The 22,820-nt window shown below is 40.7% G+C and overlaps 3 protein-coding genes across 7 annotated transcripts in view; all 3 read right to left on the minus strand.

Moving 5' to 3' along the window:
* Positions 1 to 687: 687 nt before the first annotated feature.
* Positions 688 to 2,511, minus strand: phpt1 (phosphohistidine phosphatase 1). Its single transcript, XM_089019729.1, has 3 exons — positions 2,169 to 2,511; positions 1,913 to 2,040; positions 688 to 1,820 (listed from the first exon to the last, which is right to left on the minus strand). The coding sequence occupies exons 1-3, from the start codon at positions 2,332 to 2,334 to the stop codon at positions 1,728 to 1,730; spliced, it is 387 nt and encodes a 128-aa protein (XP_088875855.1). The 5' UTR covers positions 2,335 to 2,511; the 3' UTR covers positions 688 to 1,727.
* Positions 2,512 to 2,657: 146 nt separating this feature from the next.
* Positions 2,658 to 11,504, minus strand: LOC148884419 (ectonucleoside triphosphate diphosphohydrolase 2-like). Its single transcript, XM_089019728.1, has 10 exons — positions 11,458 to 11,504; positions 10,197 to 10,315; positions 9,557 to 9,674; positions 9,102 to 9,252; positions 8,187 to 8,346; positions 7,064 to 7,291; positions 5,853 to 6,122; positions 5,640 to 5,759; positions 4,818 to 4,952; positions 2,658 to 4,695 (listed from the first exon to the last, which is right to left on the minus strand). Exons 2-10 carry the CDS (start codon positions 10,311 to 10,313, stop codon positions 4,480 to 4,482), a joined length of 1,515 nt encoding a protein of 504 aa, XP_088875854.1. The 5' UTR covers positions 10,314 to 10,315; positions 11,458 to 11,504; the 3' UTR covers positions 2,658 to 4,479.
* A 283-nt stretch (positions 11,505 to 11,787) lies between these two features.
* LOC148884420 (glutamate receptor ionotropic, NMDA 1) overlaps positions 11,788 to 22,820 on the minus strand; it is a 31,235-nt gene continuing 20,202 nt past the window's right edge. For 2 of the 5 annotated variants that reach the window (XM_089020087.1, XM_089020088.1), the window contains 4 exons: positions 22,612 to 22,773; positions 22,206 to 22,315; positions 21,720 to 21,865; positions 11,795 to 14,856 (listed from right to left, as the gene is read on the minus strand). In XM_089020087.1, coding sequence (XP_088876213.1) covers positions 14,788 to 14,856; positions 21,720 to 21,865; positions 22,206 to 22,315; positions 22,612 to 22,773 — 487 coding nt within the window. In that variant the 3' untranslated portion in view covers positions 11,795 to 14,787. Of the gene's footprint in view, positions 14,857 to 17,686; positions 17,798 to 18,405; positions 18,433 to 21,719; positions 21,866 to 22,205; positions 22,316 to 22,611; positions 22,774 to 22,820 lie in introns of all 5 variants that reach the window. The other 3 variants (XM_089020084.1, XM_089020086.1, XM_089020085.1) reach the window with 3 other exon arrangements.

The raw sequence follows: 22,820 nt of genomic DNA on the forward strand, positions 1-22,820 counted from the left end.
CAAGGGGTTCGTCAATCGAGGTATCACTGTTCATATTATACAACAAAAAATACATTAACATTCAGTACTTCCGTTTTATTTATTTCATAATCTGTTTTGTTCATTTTGGAATCTGACATGGTTTATTTAGAAAAAATACCGAATTGTCAATCTACAATATGGCACACTTGATACATATCAAACTGCGCTTCTTCTGTAGGTCACGTGATAGGTACCTCTAAAAATGAAACCCAGGAGCTTCATCATATGTACTGATGGTGAGTTGTATTTTTCGTGTACTTTGTATTTTCTACATACCTTATTTTGAAGGTAAGTTTAAACGTTACCTCAGCGAATCTAAGAAGTGTTGTGTCCAGATAGGTTTTCATGCAGGTCATACCCAATTATTTTGTTGTCTTTATCTGTCACACCTTCAAAGAAGTTCAACCCATGTATCATTGGTCCATACGATATCCTCCCAAGTATTGGCAATCATTCATGTTTTCTTTTTTGTTCTTCTTGGTTAGCCATATTTTCACCTTTTTTTAAATCTGTCGTTCAAAATGGCTTCATGTTTTTTTCATTTATGGATAAAGGCTTACATCACGGTTTACATGAGTCCTAAACCTTGAGGAATGCCTTTGTAAGCCGACCCAGACTGACAGATGTTATTTTATTTGTCATCAATTCTTAAACTTTTTTTTGGTGGCGTTTTTTTTTTTGCAAGTTTCAGATACCTTTTTTTTTTGCTGAAAAGTCCTTCGCGGGTGAAAACGTAGGTATACAGTATTAAATAATGACATTGACATAGTACATGAAGAACGGACTTACACAAGCACTACAAGACATGTGTGTGTGCGTGTGCGTGCATGCAAGCATGCGTTATCTCATTACCTGTTGCCAAACCAGTCCAGGCAACAATTTATTACGAAGCTGTCCAGTCAACTGAACAGATTATAAAAGAGGAAATATTCTCCATTAGGCATTTCCAGCATACCATAGTTAGTGCGTTTAAGGTCAGACACTTCTCAAAAAACACTGAAACTGAAGACTGAAATGCATAGAGTTTGAACAATTAACACATACTTTTGATCCTGTGAAAAGGAAAAAGTTGTACAACAGAAAGTCTCTCCTTTTTGAGGGCGGAAAGTCCACTAAAACAACTTGATTTCAGTTCAGGGTGATGGTATATACCTGTCAAATCTCATAAGCATTGTTGTACAAAGGTTCCACACCCAACTCCAATATATAATGAATCATAAGAAACTGTGATTTTGCATATTGTCTTCATTTATATGATATGAACTCGAGCATCCATAAAATTTATGAAATGTAAATTTCTCCACTGTGAGACTAATAAAGGCAAATCCAATCCAATCCAATCCAATTAGGTATATGTGAGTACCAAACAATGAGATCCAAAACTCAAAAGGAAAAAAAATAGTCCACACTGATTCTGTAAAAAGTGACAAAACTGCCACTGGTAATAAAGCTCTTTCTGACTACTTTTACAAGTACAGTACAGTGGTATTTATTGAAATAATTTCTAACATAATTTGATCTTTCAACGTCGCACGGACAAGTCATCATTGCCACCATGTGGCAAAAAAAATATGACATGACACCACAGGAATAATTAGTGACTTAAGACACCCTTGCATCATGATGTAAACGTGGTATCAAAAAGTTCATGATAAAAATGGGATTTGATGATGATGTCTATTATATTTTTGTGATTTGTGTTTATTTCAGTATCCTTCATTATCCCAAGTCACCTCATAGTCCGGGTACCGAACCTTCAGTTTCTCAGTGGTTATTGCGTGGTTTGCTCGTCCGAATCCCTGTGAAGTAAAACACCACAGAAACTGTCACTCGCTCTTGGAGACATACACCCACAGGATTTGCGAGGATGCGTGCCAAATTGGACACTTACCACGGAATAGCCGTAAACATGTATCTTTTTCGCTTGAGCATCGTGTCTGATTCTTCCGCCTCCGACACATTCACAGTCCAAGAGTCCATCGCTTTCCAACTCCTCAGAAACCTTGTCGTAGATATCCGCTGAGATGAACCGTTTCAAGTGATTAAGTGCATTCGGCAAAAACAGATAATCAATCGATGGCAGTTCATGTGCAGGATGATCAGTTTGAGGTTGGGAACTAATTTCGTCACACATTAGCAGCACTCACCGTGGAACTCTGCCCAGCTATATCCACGGACGATGTCTACTTCTGTGTCGTCATTTTTCTCTTTGCTGTGGACTCTGACAAGGACGTATTTGAACACGCCGGAGGGATCGATGTCTGCCTGCTGGATGTTTACCATGCGGGCAGCTGCTTTCGTTTGTGTGCACATGTCTATACAATTTGACAACCACGCGAGCAAGTAAATTGGCAAACTATGGTTTCTAATTCTAACTGTAAAATTCCTTTCGGCTGGTGCAAACCTTTAAGTACAGTATTACTATTCCATGCATGAATACAAATTTAAGTCTTTTGTAGTAAGCCACTTCCGCATCATCAAAGTACTTCTGTTCGCCGGTTTCAAAACAATACATTTATTTGACTGGTGTACTATATTGTTTCAATTTTGAAGGCTATTGGCAGAGAATGACAATTTTATTATTGTTATATTTTTTTGAAATCAAGACTTAAATAGCAACTACGCGAATAAAAATATTGACAACGGAATCTAATCTTTATTTTGAAAGCATGGTACAGCCACTTCCTTCATACTCGAACGCTGCTACATAGTATTACGGTGTACAGAACAGTATTATTTTTCGTTATTTATAGCGAGAGCAGCTGCGTAGGATGCATGTCAATGTTCATTTAATCAAATATTTGAAGCAGCCATTGTAAAACCAAACGGATCTTTTGAGGAGCGCCGAACAACTTGAACGAATTTCTTGGAAACTATGTTCCGTTCTTTTAAGTTTAAGTTCACAATTAAAGCTACATTTTGTCCGAAATCATCAGTTGTACATGATAATATGAATTTTAATCTATTAGACACTTCCAACTAACGTGTAAACTGAAGATTTAAAGGACAACCGACACCATTTTTTTGTTTCCTAACTGACATCAGGAAAACATTTTATAGCATCTAAAATACCCAAAACACGCAGGCAGATATTTTTAGTCAAATGCAAAACACCAATAAAAATGACTTAAAGTGTGCTAAAACTGCAACAAATGGAGCTGCGAATGTGGATTTTCAGGAAGTCCCCCCCCCCTAGTTCGTGACGACACGCCAAGACATCTTGCCTTGCTCGAGAATCAAAACAATGGCTTCAGATTCGGAGAAGATGCTTTCTTGTTATTTATCCAGTTATGAATATGATTCAAATAGTTCTGAAGAGGAAAGCATAAATGTTTGCAATCGATTAAGGAGTCCTCCCATATCAATTCGAGCTGTCAATGACAGCAATGTAGCCAGAAAATGCAGAAAATGGCGCCCAAGCTCCGTTGGAAATGGGCTGATTTGTCTGCTGGGAATTTGTGTCAGCAAATATCAAATAGTTGTCTTGGTGCAACACACGATTCACCATCGCGTTATTTATGTGTTTTCCTTCTAATTTCGCCATCAACACGGATCAACACGAAGTTTTCAGACCAAACAAAGTACCGCAAAATGCATTGTGTGTCGCTTTCTCGGTCAGGGGCGTTCCAAACGCGACGTCACGTGGGGATCATCATCAACTCCAAAACAAGACTTCCTGAATATTCAGCGCGAGTCTTAAAACGTAAAATACAGCTCTATGTGGTGGAATCTTTGTAAAATACGCTCAGTAGAAGTCATTTGAAGTAATTTTACAAATTATGGCCACAACTTGTCCGGAGGCATCAGTTGTCCTTTAAATCTCTGCTGAAACGTTGACCCTCCATCGACTGCTGATCACTTACACAAGTGTACCATCTCAACGTTGACCCCTCCCCCCGCAACGAATGGAGAAAATAAAATGGCATAATTTCAATCGAACAATCAACTACAACATGAATGTTCTTAATACACTTGGTCCTCTTCAGGTGACGTAAGTAAAATTACACAAAACCAGATAATTGACAAACAGTAACTGGCAATCAGGAATAGCAACTATGACCATATTTACAAAATGTCTGCAAAAAAAAAAAAACATACAATAGACTTTATCTAAAAAGAAAATTGGTGCGGCGTGATACATCAGAAGTGATTTTGCTTAACTATTGTGCATTGTTGTTTACGTACTCTAGAAATCAAATCAGACATCAATACATATTCTACTTTGTGTGTTTGGTCGACTCGAGGCTGCATGTATACAACATTACAGTAAAAAAATTGCAGTGTGATACATCAGAAGTGACTGCAAGCAAGTCGGAGGTCATGTAATGTCAAGGTGAAAAAAAGTTAAAAAAAAAAAAAAAAAAAGAAATGCCATGTTTATATTTAAATCCAGGGTGATGCGGTGCAAACTGTACCACAATCTACATGCTTTCTGACTGCAAATGTGTCATAGCTTGTCTAGAGAGCTCGGTCAGTGAGTCCTCTCTTTTTCCACTCACAGGCTCGAAGCATGATGAAGACCAAGACAGTAGCTGAGAGGAGCACCAATAGAATCGTAAGGCTTTCCCATATTCCCGGTGCCAATGCCTTCCATGTTTGAACTTGTTCCGATGGCAGCAAATTACTCAGACTCAACATATATCCCAGAGCCCATCCAACAGAGGCATCACCAGCCTGCAGGATAAAATAAAATAAAATAAAATAAAATAAAATAAAATAGATTGGAACAGGCATCTTCATTTTAAAAAGAGTATCAAATAAAACACCCGACTGTTCAAATATGCCAAAACGTTCACCTTCTTCTTGAAAGAAATGTGTGAGAATGACTTTTCATCAAAGCTGTATCCTTTGAGTAGGAGAACCTTGACAAACACGGATGAGGCACAATAATCCCTTAGGCGAGATGCTTGATCTGGAGCAAGAGCCAGCATCTAAATAATTGTGTAGTGACTGTGTTAGTGTACAATTAATACAGCAACTTGCGTCAAAACAAACCAAAACATTCAAATAACACCCCCCCCCCCTAAAAAAAGGGAGCGGGGGGCAGTGAATGCAAAGGGGGGTAAGTGAAGGTTAAAACGTTTTTATTCTGCGTTGAGGTTTCAATCAACCATTTGAAATTATATTCAATGGCTACTTTTTGATGGATTGTTCATCACTCTGAATAGGAATGAAACATTACAAAGACCTCTCAGCCTAATGCAGTACATATTCACAATTTCATTTAATTTCATATTCTCGGAATAATTTGGGAAACATACATATGAGTGATTGATGGAATAACTATTTTCCTGGATGACTCGTCTTTAAAACTCATCTCAAAACTTATTTGGATTCTTTTGCATTTGAATCTGCATGACTGAAACTTGACCTTTGTTTTACAGTTTAGCATTTTCTACTGCCTTTGTTATGAATGTATTGTTTTCTTGTTCGATATATGATGTTTTCTCCTTGTACAGCACTTTATACAAAGTAATGGTTGTTGTAATGTGCTCTATAAATACTCTTGAGTTGAGAATGCATCAGTTATTGTCCAATTGTTCCAAACATGAGCAGACATGTAATAAATTGCAAGAACCCCAAAACCACAAATGAACCGTGACACATCGTACACTTACCTGAGCAAAACTCATTTTGCACACTGTTTGAGCAGCTTCTTCCATTTGTGCTGGAGTGTTCACCGTGATGCCAGTAATGCGCTGCAGGAAGGCGTGAATGTAGAAAAAGGCCGAAAATGCCTGTTTAAGCAAACAAGTGTGATTACTGCACGGCATGAGAGTATACAGCAAAATTAAGTAAATGTTAGCGGAGCCCAAAGTTACCATTCTTACCATGAAGCTGCCGGTCACGTTGGGCTGAAAGACTTTATCGAAAGAGCAGTGAGAGAAGGGGCAGCTGTCGAAGGAGAAGATCTCAGAAACATTGCCCACGCATTGCTCATATTGTCCACTGCCGTGTATGAGCAAAGAATGTTGCGCTTCATAGGTGCTTGGTTTGTACTTGGCTGTACATGGAGAGTTGAATATGCTGCCCAGATTTACTTTTATGGAAGAATCTGCAGGATGGCATGGGTGAGTGACTGATACTGAGTGACCCTGAGACTGAGAGAGAGAGAGAGAGAGAGAGAGAGAGAGAGAGAGAGAGAGAGAGAGAGAGAGAGAGAGAGAGAGAGAGAGAGAGAGAGAGAGAGAGAGAGAGAGAGAGAGAGAGAGAGAGAGAGAGAGAGAGAGAGAGAGAGAGAGAGAGAGAGAGAGAGAGAGAGAGAGAGACAGGGAGAGAGAACGAGAGAGACAGAGAGAGAGAGAGAGAGAGAGACAGAGAGAGAGAGAGGACGGATGAATTAACAGATGCTTTCTCCAAAGACTTTACATTAGTTTAGTTTAGTTTGATGATAAATTTGGTGCCATGAAGCTTGATAGCTAGTAATCATCCATAAACATCCGCATCAGTTTATGCCGCAGGGTACAAAGCATGTAAGAAAAGTCACACTTTATAATCCAGAAAGAGGGTAATATCACATTTATATGCTCATCCCATCAAAAGATAGAATTGAATAATCTGGGATGCATTTTTTTAATCTCAAAATTGATGTATGTTGTTTTGAAAATACATTATTTTTTGATGTATAAGGTGCACTGGAGAATAAGGGCCACCCCAATGAATGGTGTATTTTCATACTTTTTCCATATGTAAGGCGCACCAGACAATAAGGCACACCTCAATGAATGAAAATAAAGTTTTCCAAATATAATATATAAATATATAAAAGTTTTCCAAATATGAGGCACACCACATTACAAGGCGCTACATTAGAGTTTGGGGTTACGGACTACTTCTTCTACAGGGGGAAATTGAGTCAGTGGCCACTGACAGCAGTTGCGAGACCTGTTGGAGCTCAATATTACTTCACATATAAGGTGCACCTGCATATAATGTGCAGGGTCTTCTTTTGAAGAAAATGAAGGCCTTTGGATGCGCCTTATACATAAAAAAAATATGGTGCAATATTTTGCTTATGGTCAAGCCCAATTAAGTCAAGTACCTTGACAATGTGTGCCAGTAGCCTCTTGAGGACCTGATCCTGACCGTAGCAGAGGAAACTGTGTGTGTACAGAGAATACTCCTGACCATACAGACGTAGCTTCATCATGTCTTTGTCATCCTCCACTTGCTCCCGAGTCACAAATGTTATTTGGGTGGATGCACCGCCGAAATCGAGAGCCCCAACCGTGGGCCTCTCCGAGCTGAGCCACTGTCCTACAAAGCCATACTAGAAAGAAATTAGTGGATCAAAATGAGGCACCATACTGTACTGTTCTATGTCTAAAATGTGTCACTTTTGTTTAAAACACTGATCAAAGTTTTCAATTAACAACCAACACGGACATAGTCAGTGTTTTATTTCCTCTGAATTCATTGGGATATTAAAAAAATTATTGTGTAGGTAATTCAGAAGGTATGTAGCGAGGCAGTTATACGCCACTAGTACTCTTTGTAGACTGAGCTGGTGACAGTATTTGTTTGCCACTGGTCTCCTGCCTGGAGCAGTGAGTGGGCATAAGAGTCAAAGCATTCGAATACTAGGAAGACAGGACCATCTTTCAGTCTTGCCCACTCTAGTTATTCCTCAGCTCCAATCACCTTTGGTATCCTACAGGGCTCAATCGCAGATCATTTTACTTTTTTGTTTTTTCTTGTAACTTTACTTTTTTGCTCCTCCAACAGGAAATGTGAAATATCCTCTCACTCTTATGCAGATAACACAGTGCTGTCTACTGCACAGATGTATTCATGAAATAAAGGCCTTGATGCCTCTGAACATTTTCAGTTACTAGAGAAGAGAGCCACATGAAAATACCACTAACACTAAGCAGATTATTTCAAATAATAGTATCAAAATTGATCCTAAGTTAAAATTTGACAACCAGACCAAAGTAGTTTTAAAATATATGGGAGAGCTAACTATATGTTTATTGTGCAAGCAATGGACTTTCAAAGGTGATGTTATGGTACAACTCCTGGTTGGATCTCAGTGGGTGTGAAGCTAGGGAGTGATGGCAAACTGAGCACAACCAAGTACTGACACGAATTCCAGTACCAAACCAGTACTGGCATTAAAGTGAAAGAAGTATAATCAGTTGAATTCCCAGTGTGTGTACCCATACCTTGATGAAATTCTCTAAGAGGTAGTTAACAGTGACCCAACCGTATGCTCCCTCCTCTTGACCGGACAGAATAGCGGCCCCCTGGTAGCTAAAAGGGTATGACTGGATTTTATGACCAACTTCTTGTAGAATTTGAGATGAATGCTCTGGACTGGAAATTCTATGATGTTGGAAAAAAAACACATTAACATATTGTATCCAGCATTTCCACCATTTTTACAATCTAATATGATTCACTCCTGTACTAAAACCAAACAGCAAGGAACATTTTAAAATGTCCCACCATTATTTTTGTGCCAACAAAATAGGGAGTATCTGAAAGGAATGTACCCAGACATAATGCTGGTCAATATAGGTAATCCATCCATCCATCCATCCATCCATCCATCCATCCTTTAGTGTTTATTCTCCTTAGGGACACGCAGGAGTCTTTGGATGTCGACCCTTCGCAAAGCATATGTGGTCAAACAACAATTTTCTTTCACATTCACAAAAAAGGAACATTTAAGATTGATTGAAACGTAGCAGGCACCATGCATTTTTTTTGGAATGTGTCCCCACCGAAGACTCTCACAGGCACTGGGAGAACAGCCAATCTCGTATGACTGTGGGGGAGTAGACCCAGGGCTCGTCCCCAGCTAATTGCAGAGCACTTACACATCATCTAGAACAGTGGTTCTTATTCTTGTTGGAGGCACCGAACCTCACCAGTTTCATATGCTCATTCACTGAAGCCTTCTTTCAATGGTTGTGCCCACTAACGGCAGACTAGACTGAAAGGTTGACCTCTGCGGCGGAGGATCCACCGAACCCCTAAGACCGACTCACCGAACTCCTAAGAACCACTGGTCTAGAATATGAAGACACAGATTTAAACATCTAAACCCGCACAGATCAGCATTCACACTGACTCACCGTAGAAGCCGCATGCCAGCTGTGGCCCCCAAGTACACGGGTGTGACCTTGTGTCTATGGGCAGGCACGTCGTGCACTGCCTGGTCTAGACACACCTCCAAGCTCTGCCCTACTGCTCCCTGTTGGCCTGAATAGCTGGAGATCCCACCACCTAAATGAGATATGAGCACTTCATGACATGACTCATTTTGTGATTTGAGCATCTGATCATAACCCCTCTGCCCTGATGGATGTTTATATGTAATAAAAAGAATAACAACATTAAAATGTAATGCAAATACAGTACGCCATTATGTGACAACAGACACTAAGTTTTTCCCTGTGATTGGCAGTCAACTAGTGTAGAGTGTACTCTTCCCCGAAGTCACGTGGGCTAGGTTCCAGCTCACTCCCAACCACACTGCAGACAAACGGCATTGAAACCGGTTGAAGAGAGAGAATCAATGTCAACTTACCAGTTGCATGGCATTCACTGTGTTGGGTGACCACTCCTGTGCCATTTTGCTTGTTTGCGGGCCACTTGTATACAAATAAGGATGTGTGTGACGACCCGGCATCCAAAACGATTCCGTACTACAAGATTAAGGAACAAATTAAATAGTGCAGAGTCACTCAAGCAGATGTACACAAGTGTACCCCAACATTCTTCTTTGATGGAGTCCGTTCTTGTTTGTGGTATAAAATTGGGATGTCTTTTAATATTTGAAGTGCTCCAAGTTGTCCACTTCAATCAAATATTCCATTCATTGTAACTGCATTTTTATTGAACATGAGTCTATGATCATAAATAAGGGTACTACAAGAGTCAATTTCAGCCCTACCAGCAGCCACACACTAATGCTTATTTCTTTCTGTAAATGTATGCTCCGCACATAAGCATTGTAAATGGTGTCTGATGAATACATAAATGAGCAATTGTCATGCATACAGAAGATAAGCCTATTATTTTAAATGTGTGGATCTGACAAAAAAAAAAAAAAAAAATCACATCCAGTGGCAGGGATTCTTTCGGGGAGCTTCACCTTCCAGTTTTTTGTTACATTTGAACCAAGCTCACATTAGCACTCATCCAATAACCAGTGGGACCGACCTTACCATAAAGCCGGGTGCCACAGGGAGGTCTTCGCTCGGCACAGTGAGAAGCAGGACTGCGGCCAGCCCGAACACCAGCAGAATGAAGAGCACGGCAGGATGGAACAAACACTGAGCCATGACTGAGGCAAAATGAAGATCACCAGATGACTGTATTGCGAGATGTGAACATTTGCACCTCGATTTGGAGAAGTGACTATAACCCCTGCTCGCCTTGTTTAGATCCCACTGCAGAAAGTAACATTGACCATTGTTGGATTTATGATCCTCACTACGTCAAAGCTCCAAGGCTACTCGTTGTGTCCAAGGAGCAATGTTTTGACTTGGAGCCCCACTTGATGTGAAGTGAAGCCTCGTGCTCATTTGCTGCTTTGGATCAAGTCCCTAAATCCACGTTTTCTTGGTCTGACAGCCCAAAAGTGCACAGTTAGTCACTCAAAGGATGAAAACAATGAATGTCTCCATCTGGCAGGGATCCACATTGTAGGTGCCTGGACTGAGGAACTGCAGGGCTGCTTGTTGTTTTTGTCTTGTATTTGCATGTCAATGGGTGCAGTCCCTCAACTGCCTTGCAAATAGAATCCTATTTTGAATGCAAACTTAAAATAAGATGTGTGGTTTTCCGCACACACGACAGAACTGGTGTTGATGTAGTTTTACAGCAAAATTTCAGTGATATTTGAGGCCCAAATAAAGCACATGGTTTATTGGAGCCCCAGCTAATGAAATGATTATTGAATATATAGTCAATAGCTGCTTCATGATCAACACAACTACAATCAAACAGCTCACACAAAACCCATTCAAAAGTGGATTTTTTTTGTTCTGGAGAATAATGCAATTTCACTCTCCGTATTTGTATGCGACGACAATCTATCTCAGTGCCATGCTTCGTTGATGGATGGAGTTCAAAGACAAGACATTTGAACATTTTGAATGTGGGGTTCCCTTGCTGCATGTTTCAGATATCGTTAATATGCGTTCGGTCATTTTACGTTTTCACGTTTTCCCACCGAAAGGGATCCCAGGGAGATCCCACTGATACAACTCAACTCACTCTCGTTATTTATTGTTGATTGAGTTTTGAATACATTGGTTCATATTTTGTTTGGTAGACGAGCAGTGAAGTAGGTCATACACCTACAAATGGAAACACAGAATAGAAATGCAACACATTCACAATCCTTTCTTATCACTACTTGGACATTATTTTAGTTTTATCCAACAGAAAGGTAGAACGTGGAAATGCAACATGTGGACTCACCGGCGGTGTGTGTCTCCCTTAGCTAACGAGAGCCACATGGTTCAACCAGCATGTATCTCCAAAGCCACACGCACTCACCGGCTAAACGCATTAACCCTTTCAGGTCTGTACTGCATGTAAAGCCAAATTTGACATGTGATTGCCGAGTCACACAACAGTATGCATTTGCAGAGCGAGATGTCTACCAGGGATCACCAATTTGCAACTCAGATTTACTTTGTGTCTACTAATAAATGCAATGGGCAAGGTGTAAAATCAAGACTCGGGGGGCAAAATCTGGCCCGTCACATCATTTTATTCGACCGGCGAAAGCAAATTAAGCATGTCAAGTCTCATGATGCTCGAATGCATGATGATAAAATTGTCATTTGTAAACCACAATAACAGTCATTATTCTTGACTCCAGATTTAAAAACTAGTTATTTATGAATTTGTTTTGTGTTCTGTATGTAATATGCGGAGGGGATGAAACATTCTAATTGCTTCCCCAAATTTATAAGGGACCTCTGGAGGAAAGTGTAACTACAATGTGGCCCGCAGCAAAACATTTGTTTGATACCCCTGGGCTATCGGGCTTATAGGGCCTTTGAAAGGAAGACATTTTCTGAAGTCACTTATCCTAATGTGGCTGTGAAAAAAGTCAAAGTGATAAATGGTGTTGAAAACAGACGTTATCTATAAATGTTCAAATAATGCATATCACTGGTGCGCTATTTTTAGAACAGGCCTGTGGTCTACTAATGTGGGCCATGAGGGCTATGTGGTGCCTGCAGGCACTACATTTGTGACCCTTGACCCATACCTTTAACCTGAGATAGCTTTATTATCCTTAAATAAGGATAATATGTCTTTTGCTGAAACTAACATATTTTGCGGTGTATAAGGTGCACTGGAGTATAACGTGCAACACCAGTGAATGGTGTATTTTCAAACATTTTCCATATTTAAGGCACACTGAACCATAATGCACATCTTCAGTGAATGAAATAAGTTTTCCAAATATAATATATAAATAGATAACAGTTTTCCAAGGCACACCACATTATAAGGCGCTACAGTAGAGGCTAGGGTTATGCACAACTTCTTTTCCACGAGGAAATGGAGTCGGTAGCTGCTGACAGTAGTTGCGAGACCTGTTGTGACTCAATATTAAGGCGCAGGGTCATCTGTTAAAGAAAATTACGGCTTTTGAGTACGCCTTACACACCGAAAAATACGGTAGTCTACAGAAAAAAAGGGAAAATGCCTCCAGTTTAATTCACTTTCTAACACATTCATGAAAAAGATTCTATGCCAAATCTAATTTCAAATTGTGTCACAATAAACTGATGATCAATCCATGTTTTACCTCAGCTTATGCTGAAATTTAGTTAGGACTGGCTTCCCAAACAGAATAAAAGGCACACCATGGATCGCTGAAGAGTGAAAATTATTCATAGATGCAAGTGATGAATCATTGAAATACATGATTTGGGGACTTGCAAGTACATTTTATTTATAGTTCTGTTAACAAGATGTTTCAATGAATTAAGATAAGAAATCAAAGCAATCACACTGTATACTAAGCCCGTGTGCATGCCCGTAAAGTAGGTGTTTATGTGTGCATGTGTGCGTGCGTGTGTTTGCATGTATCCATGTGTGTGCATGTGTTTGCATGTGTGCATGTGTGTGAGTGTGTATGTTTGTGTGTGTGAGAGACGAAATAACCAAAAGACATTCTCAGCGTGCTCATAACACAAACAACCTATAGAGTTTCCCCAAATACTTATCAACTCGGAAACAAACTCTATTAAGTCTATTAAGTTTCCTTTTGATCGCAGTGCTTCCACAATAACAATGCAAGTCCGGAGAAGAAAAAAAAACAAACAAACACAAAACAGAACAAAACATAAATACAATGGTAGTGGTAATAACATGTCAGCATGCAGGCCATAGCAAATTCTTCAAAGGAATATGGCATGTTTGGCACCATGTGATTGTGCAAAATATTTCATCATTTGAAGTCAAATCGATTTCTTTCATTTGTAACAGTACATAATGATGATGATGACCATAATAATTAAGTAAAATCAGTTTTGATTTGATGTCATGTTTTTTTTAATACAGTTTGGAAATGCCCTCACAGCGTAAAGTGCTAGATGGTGCTTGACACCGGGAAGGCAGCCGGTTCTCAGGTCCAGAAACATGGGAAAGGGCCCAGTTTTCGCATCCAACCAACGCTTGCTTGCAAGCTTCGCAATGCTTCAAATTCACTCAGGCTCTTTAGTGAAAAAAGTTCCCTGGCGACAACCTATGCCTCGAGGAAGGTTTTTCCGCCAAAGATTGAGGGCTGGTTGGCTGAAAAACTCGGCCTTTTGATGCAACCCTTTTGAGACCGGAAAAGAGAGAAACTGCGGCAGGAGAGAGGAAGACAGAGGGCAGCCCCAAACGTGACATGGCTTCCAGCGTAAAAAAAAGCACTTGTCAGTTTCCTCAGGCGGCAAAATAAATGCTTTTTACTTTTCAAAAATGTCAAAAAGCTCCAGTGATTTGTAGTTTAAAAAATGTCATCATGTCATTGAACAACGTGCATTTGGCATTGGACTAGAAAACTAGAGGGACGGGTGCCGTTTCCAAAAAATCTCAACTACAATTGTTGACATGAGTATTACATGGCCAGCGGCATTCAATAGTAGATCATACACACGCACATGCTCTAGTGATTATTCAGACACTGTACTGGTCATTAGGCTCTTTAGTAAGTAGTGCTTCCCAATGAGATAAATAAATCAAACTATTTTCCCTAATGTTCAATCGACAGAAGAAGCTTAAAAGTAAATATTGCAAAATTGTGCCTTGAATTAACTATCCCACACCCTAACCCCAGAAACAAGTAACTATTACAGTGCTTTATAGGCTCTACTTGGAAGTGATATGTTACAGATATTAAAACTGACGAAATGGCACGCCAGAAAGTGATGAGGCAGATGAAGAAAATTGGAATAAACGACAAAAGCTTTCAGTCAGTAACTAAGTCGGCTAAGCGATGGATAATATAACAAAATATAAGTAATAATATACATGTGGAAAATTGTAAATGTGATTCGGATGGCTCCGTGCATGCTCAGTGAGCCTACAAACATCTGTAAGGGTCAGGTTATCCTGACTGTTCAAAAAGATGCAAGTTGAGGGTTTTGAGACACTTCTTCAGCTACTCTACAAGCTCCATCGGTTGGCGGGGAAAGGACGCTTGAGACGATTCTCCTCACGTCACCTTCCTGTTCTTGTTTCCTCTCTCCTTCGGCTGATGGGCTGGCTCAGGAGGTGGGAGGGAGCGGCTTGTCATGTTCCCTACACCACAGTGCTGACAGAGGGGTCGGACAAATTGAGTTGTCCTGTGATGTCAGTGGGTGGGTATTGCTGCAGAGATGGAGAGAAAACAGGGGAAGAGAACATGCAAGGACGTCATTTCTTGTATAACAATAAAAATAAAAACATGGCAAGTACGTATGTTGTGGAGTTGTGCTCCCACAGTCGACACACATTTAGTTTTAAATGCATTCAAATACGATGTAGGAAAGGGATTGTGACCCCTCTCAGACTGATGATTTTTTTTATCTCAATGTCTTGCTTGAGGCAAGCCAGTTGGGAGCAAATGCTCTGCCTTAGCCGAGACAACAGCACCTTTGAATCATGTCATTCTGTCAAAAGGATGATTTGTCTTTTAACTCCAAGGGCTTACTCTGTGCAGTCTTTTGGAAAGAGAAAAATGGCATTTTGGGTTGATTTCAAAGTGCTGTTGTGGCTGAGCCACCACGTTTCCTCCTTGCGCTTCATGCCGAGCACAGTGGAGTCAATTATAGAGAGGAGCAGAGAGACTTGGTTGGCATGCAGGTACCTAGTTGCTAAGGGAACAACGGTTTTGTTTGATTGATTTTTTTTTCCTTGAGAATGTGGTCTGATAATAGACGACGTCGCATTTTTTTCAGTGATGATGCCCCCGGATGAGCAAAATAAATAAATAAATAAATAAATAAATAAATAAAGGGATACATAAATGAGTAAAGAAAAAAATAAACAAATAAACCAACAAAAAACAAAAAATAAATAAATTGAAGGGGTAAATAATGAGTAAACAAGCAAACATAAAAATAAATAAATACATAAAAATCAATCAATCAATCAATCAATAAACGTTAAATAAATGAGAAAATAAATAAACAAACAAACAAAAAATGAAGGAATAAATGAATAAATAAATACATAAATGATTCTGGAAAACAAAATTTGGCTTGTCAGCATTGCTCTTGAATTTCCGAGTGTTTTTGTTCCTGAGTTAAAACTTAAGAGCCAAGTACAGAAAAATAAATAAGGATTAGGGCGACACTAAAACAAAAACAAAGAAAACATATTTCTTTTAAGTAAGAATGCGGTAGAGTCATTATTTGATCAAGTCAAAGTCAAAATTTACACACAAATTTCAATACAGCATACTGCGTCCCTGTCCACATTTTATTCGATGTTTTTGTTTTTAGTGAAGCCCCAATACAGTCATGTCCTATCGACTAGAATGGGTGCTCCTCATTTGCATGACCTCCAAGTTCCTGCTCATAGCTTACAACTTACAAGTCCTTCATCAGCCCACTAACAGCGACCTCAATCGGTATCAAGTGAAGCAGGAGTGCATTCCAGACAGCACAGGCAAACCGATTGTTTAAAATTGACCACAGGGAAAGAGCTATGATAGAGCTGCTCACCATACGGCACAACTAGAGGCTACGACACAGTTTTCTATTGCCACTACATCTATGACAGTTGGCATGCTTGTAGAGGGAGAAAGGAGCAGTGTGGCATGTGGGTGACGGACACTGACACTAAAGTCCATTGATATCCATTCATGTAAAAAAAGAACATTTATATAAAATCAAAAAATAAAGGGAAAAGACTGGGGATGGTAAATATTTCAGTTTCATCTTGTGTCTGTATACTAAATGCTATTTTTTTTTTCATTGATCTCGTCCATGCAGACCTCCCCAACCCAAAATAAAAAAATAAAGCATCCACAATAACATCAGTAATCAATTTCTTTTTCCTCTCTTCAATTGTACCGCTGAACCTCGCGCAGGAAGCATAAAGGGGATTTTGTTTCAAATTAGAACAAGAGAAAATTACACTGAAAAGAAGAGAAAGTGAGAGACAGGATTAAACAAAGGCCCGGACATACACACAAAAAAAGCATCACTTTTGCATATGTGTGCTATATGCAAGTAGTGGCGGCTAACACTGATACTGTGAAATTGATACTGTGCTCTCAATGCCTGACAACAAAAGATTCAAGGAGTGAGAAAGTTTATATTGAAAAAAAAACAAACACACACACACACACACACACACACACAAACAGAAACAATTCTTCACCACCTGCAAATATCTGGAAAAGATCACTGAGAAGGAGACTGAAAAATAAACTATAATCATGGTGGCAAATATAAAAAAATAAGGAATTTGCATATCAATACAAATACTAAATCCACAAGCAATCCTGAAATAGACACCGGGATCAGTTTGAACCTTTGTTAGTTTTCTTCTCAGCAGACTTGGATGTCAAATAACCACCTTTGAAATATAATTAATTAAAAAAAAACTAAAAAGACAGGACAGCGGGACATGCTTTTGAGCAAAAGAAACCAAACAGACCAAGAGAGTTACCATCGCAAAGAAATGGTGAATACACAAAATACAAAGCCACACAAATTACTCATCACAAACATAAAAACAGACACACTCACACATGACAATTGATTTACAAGACACGCATCACAACATGTTCAAGGACCAAACATTTTGCAGATTCCACAAACCAAACCAGCAGCCCAAGACAAAGCACCACTGGCAGCTTTAAAAAATATATTATTGATATATTTTCATTTAAAATCACCCTCCTACTGTGGATATAGATTCCCGCATCTGATCGAAACTGCCGGTTCGCCTCTCATAAACTCGCTCACAGCCTGACCTGACTTGTACTGAAGCACTCCAGCCTGTGGAGGCGCTACAGATGCTTGATGGTGGCTGGAATGCTGAACTGACAGACAGGTGGTCGAGACAGTTGAGCCCCGTGGATGTGGATGAATGGTGGATGGTTCGCCCTCATGATGGTGTATGAAGATGTGAGCAGAGAGGACAGAGGAGAAGGAAATAGAGAAGAGAGGAATCAACAAGGGACGGTGTCGCTTATTGATCTCCTTACCGTGTCTTTGGAGGACCTACGTCTCTTGATGCTGGATGCCAGGGTGGTACTGATGGACCTAAAAGAGGCTTTCTTTTTGGGGTCGGGCTCTGCTCTACCACTTTTTCTATCCTAAAATAAATATATGTAGAAAGATTATTCATGCTCTATGACCGAGGAGATCGCCTCGCTTTCACTTGGCCTCTCCCATTCTCAGTCACTGCAATCACTGATGTCAAGTGGGTGTGCTTGATTAAGATGTGAGCAAAATGAGCAAAGAGGGAGATAGAGTGTTTAGAGCGTGAAAGTGGGTTTAACCGTATGATATGAGGGCACTCATAAATTTGATGCAAGCTGTCACACTGGGACTGCAAAGATGTCACGGTAGTCCAATCGTTGGGCTCCTAGAAATGCATTTGAATGAGTGATGGGATTGTAAAGATGTCATTGGGTGTGAGATCATGTTTCACTCATTTAACTAACCCAAATATTGCCAACTGGTGCCCGAGCACATTCTTTCCAGTTCCGACTGCCTTTTGTCAACAACGCCACCAGCCATTAAGAATATGAGTGTGATGATATGCCAAATAAGTTCCACGTTCCCACATGCGTCCTATTTAAAAACTTCCGACATTGAAAAACAACAGCATATCCGTCACCGTCAGAGTGCCCCACCACTACTCTGAGCTCAACAGTTTTGGTGTGGGTGTGCATGTAAGAACTCATTAAAGTATTCTTACATCCTGAGTCTCTAGAGAGGAAGATGGCTGCGTAGGGGGGAGAAAAGAAAAAAAATCAAATAAATGTCCATCCACTTGATTGTCATTACGTAGAAATATCCTTATCCTTACGCATAAGACAAACGGATCAGGAAAAGGGGAAATGCCTGAAAACAAAAAAATTAAAGCCACTTGCAAAGCAAACATCCACATTCAAAGCCAGGCAGATATCAAAAACGTCAAGCTGCAATTGGTTAGTGGGGAGCTGTGAAAATGCATATGGGCCAGGGATACAACAGCAATTAGAACTGAAGCCCACTTAAGGCCATTATACCGTACAAGGTATAATGGTAATTCACCCCACACGTCAGGGAACGAAATGGAATGAAATATTTGAAAAGCAGACTCCAGATGCTAATGATACACCGTAGAAGTCAGCTTAATGCGTAAAAGGAAAATAATTGTAACATACACTGAAAAAAAGCATTGTGTGACTAAAGTAAAGAACGAGTGGGAGGCCCAAAGTAGAATGGTGGGGATGGGGGCTTTGGAAAAGTGGCAGGGCGGTGTGGGGTGAATTTCATCATGCCGGAACATTTCATGGTCGAATGTAAAAGAGAAGAAAATGGCAAAACTGAGCAGAAATAAAAACAAAACAAAACAGCATGACAAATTCATAATCGGCAGCACTGGCCCCGCAGTGCCTCCTTTTCATCGGGTCACGTGTCCACACTTTTTTTAAGGGTACCCTCCGGCACATTCCTCTCAACCGCCTGATGACATGCGATCAGGTGGCGAGCGGGCAGTGGTGGGCAAGGTTGGCATGATGAAAGCTGGCAGAAGGAATGATTGGTGCACCGCGTCACGTGCATTTTAAATAAGAATAACATGACTCTCCTGTTGGAAGATGACAGCTTTTGTTAGTTCGACATCAAAGTATGGGGAAACACCGAACCGCCACAAAATGTGTCCTGATTGCCTCGTTTTTAGCGAATTGGTGATTGCTGGGCTGTGCATCACATTGACAAAAAAAGAAAATCACGATTCTGGTAAAATTTTCAACTACCGTAATTTCCGGACTATCAACCACGACTTTTGTCACAAGACTTCAACACTGCGGTTTATGCAATGATGTGGCCAATGTATGCATTTTTTTCCAACGGCTGACAGGAGCGCTGGAGCACTCGAGGTAAGAGTGAGGCAGGGTGGATATATGTGCCAAGGAAAACGCAAATTCAATGTAATCTGCGCATGTGAATTGCGCATTTAAAATGGCCCCCCGAGTTGAATGGGAGGCTTGGATGACCATCGGCGAGAAATCGTTTACCAAAACTGGCCGTACGCTAAGACCAACGTTTGCACAAGTCTGCCAGTGGATACTGACAGCGTTGAGCAGTGTGAAAAACATCAACCATCACCAACAGGTTTCGAAAAGCTGTTCTGCTGCGTGACGGAGAGGAAAGCACAAGCTCGGGAGTGACTATCTCAGGATGAAAGTGACACGAGAATGAGAGGGTGTGTGGCGAGGAATATCTGAAGATTTTTCAATCCGACACGCAGGAGGAAGACTTCCATGGTTTCAGTGCACAGGGGAAAGATGAAGATGACTTAGTGACTTGCTATGTTTTTGTAACCAGTCCTTTTAGTGAGTGCTAACGTGTTTTTTTCCGTGTCTCAGTGACTTGGTATATTTTTGTACCCAGGCCTGTTAACGAGTGCTAACATGTTGCTGCTGTGTTACTGCCGTGTCTCAGTGACTTTTACCAGCATGATTTTTTTAACCAGCCCTGTTAATCCTTGCTGTATTGCTGCCGCGTTACAGGCACTGTTTTGAAAGAACACCTTGAAAACATTTTCTGTGTACCGTCTTTATAAATACCTCATGTTTCAATTTGGACACATGCGGCTCATAAACAGGTTGTATGTACAAAATGTTTTTTTCCTTTAAAAATGAACTGAGTGAGGCTTATAATCAGTTGCGCTCGATAGTCCAGAAATTATGGTTTATCGCCGTGTCCAGACTTTACATCGAGTGCAATGAAAGGTAAGTAAAACATATTAATCCAGTGGCGGCATATCGTGACCAGGATGCCTTTATGAGAGTAAGGGTAAGTGAAACCCTTTTGATTAATCCAAAGTGCACATTTTATGAGATTTCCAATTCCCCGTTCTAATGGATGCAACTTGGTGTCACATGCGGACACCAGGCATCATAAACAACTTTTTACATATGATTGCACATCCAAGCAGTCCCCCCTCTGCCCTACCAAAAAATGCCTGCAATGGGATTCTAGTACTTAATGGTCGCTGCACTGAAGTAGGGCGGGAGCAAATACAATAAAATGATTTTCCACCATGATGGTTTTGTGTCCTACATATCCAAGTTGTCATTTTGCATCTGTCAAAATGAGAAAACCATATCAGCACACCCAAACAGTACGAATAACGTCTGGCACGGGACATATTGGATAAACTAAATTCCTTGGCTCCCTCATCACTCCCTTGCACGAGCTCTCATTATAGCGGTTGATAGCGCAGTGAAGATTGTGCGTATATTTAGCTGCAGGGTGCTGGTGATGGTTCATGAGCAACATTGAATATGCTGGAGGCATCTTTGTTTAGTCTCGCAGAAAAATCGATGTGATCGTCGTCAACGTGGATCTAAATCATGCGAGTCCACATGCGGTTATTTTCGACCCCTCTTCTTTCTCCGTGATGCGATTCCTTCCCCTCGCAGGCCCACCAACATTCTACCAAGCATGCAATCATCCGCTGTGCACATACATATTCCGTTACATTCATGTGAGGACATTCGAAAGAGCAGTCGTTAGCAAGATATCAGACACTTTTAGAAAGACATTGGTTAGCTAAAAGGCACTTGGGATTTCCTAATGTACCTTTTTCATTGAGTTCTTGATCATCCATTTTCCTTGGACTACCTGAGCTTTTGCTTCTAATACCAGCGATCATAAACATTTTACGATGAAAATGGAATGTTTTTTTTTTTTTTAATGACATGAGATTTAATAATTAATTTTAAATGGTGAATCAAGTAAACACTTAAATCCTATCTGCATAATAATTTGGAAAAGCTTTAGACTTTTTATGAAAGAAATTATTTTTGACTCCCGGTACATGTATCTACCTTTCAACTATAATTGTATTTCGGAACATCTCTCTATTTCCCTTTCATTGTTTTATGCTGCCACGTGGGAAAGTGATGCGAATGTGTGATACGATGTTCACACATTGAGCCCTATGAGAATTGTGGGAAGGTATCGGGCCTCTCCCTCAGTCCCTTTTACCTCTTTTCAGACAAAAGAAATTGTTCCTACCTGCAGGTTCTTCCTCCAAACGTTAACGGCCGCAAAGGCGAGCTGCATCTGCTTCCTGCGGGCGTCTTTATGGCGCTTATAGGCTATTTCGATGAAAATGAGGAAGATTCCTGCTGCTATGCCACCAGCCACGAGCATGAAGACTCCTGTACAGAGGGACCAAGAGGGCAAAAGGGTGAGCTGTCAATCTTGAAAACCTATGCTTCTCCCACGGGGCATCGACACTGTGCGCAGCACAGTGAGTCATGCTCAGTTGTGGCCACACCTCTTTTCAATCAGCTCCCACGGACAACTGCAGACCATACGTTGTCATTGTTATGACTCCAAAGCCACAGCACGAGAGAATGTACACACGACCCACGGCACTATGAATATATATATTTTGGGGGTAAAGGTATTGGACAAAAAAGGGCTACAGTAACTTACCACTGCAGTTTTTGTCCAATCACTTTTAACGCTTTTTCTACACCCTCCTAAGGACCATACCTGCCATGTTTTCAAAGGTGAGTGTGGCCGGGGCATTGCTCCTTGAGTCACACTCCTGGTATCTCACCCAGGTTTTATCTAGATCTTCCATGAAGCCGTTCTCATGAGAACTGCAAGGGAGTCAGAAGTTGTGGTGAGAGAGATGACAAAGTTAAGGCACCGCGCAAACACGTAGCTGCGAGAGTTGCTGCCACCCCGATCCAAACTTGTGAGACAGACACCGAGACCAGTTACAGACAGAGACAGACAGACAGACAGACAGTGAGGGCTGGAAGGGGAGCTAAATAGATAGATGTGACATAAGGCGATGGCTAAAAAATGGTCAACACACGACCATGAAATCATATCGGGAAGAAACAGACAAAATCAAAATCCGTTGAAAAATGCACCTTCGGCTGGGACAGACCTGAGAATGGCCAGGGACACATTCTGTTTCCAGGGGCTGTCCTTGCGCATGCCTATGCCAAAGCCCGAACGGAAAAACAGCTCTCCCGTGGTCACCAGGTCGCACTTCTGCGAGGCTTCAAACTCCAGCACCGCAGAGTCCCAGATGAAAGCATGCAGCTTGCTGTTGTGGACGGGCAGGCGGGAGGAGGAAGGAGGAAGGTTGAAGGA

Source organism: Hippocampus bargibanti, linkage group LG18 (assembly GCF_051943395.1).
Source record: "Hippocampus bargibanti isolate YZ-2025 linkage group LG18, ASM5194339v1, whole genome shotgun sequence".
Lineage (NCBI taxonomy): Eukaryota > Metazoa > Chordata > Actinopteri > Syngnathiformes > Syngnathidae > Hippocampus > Hippocampus bargibanti.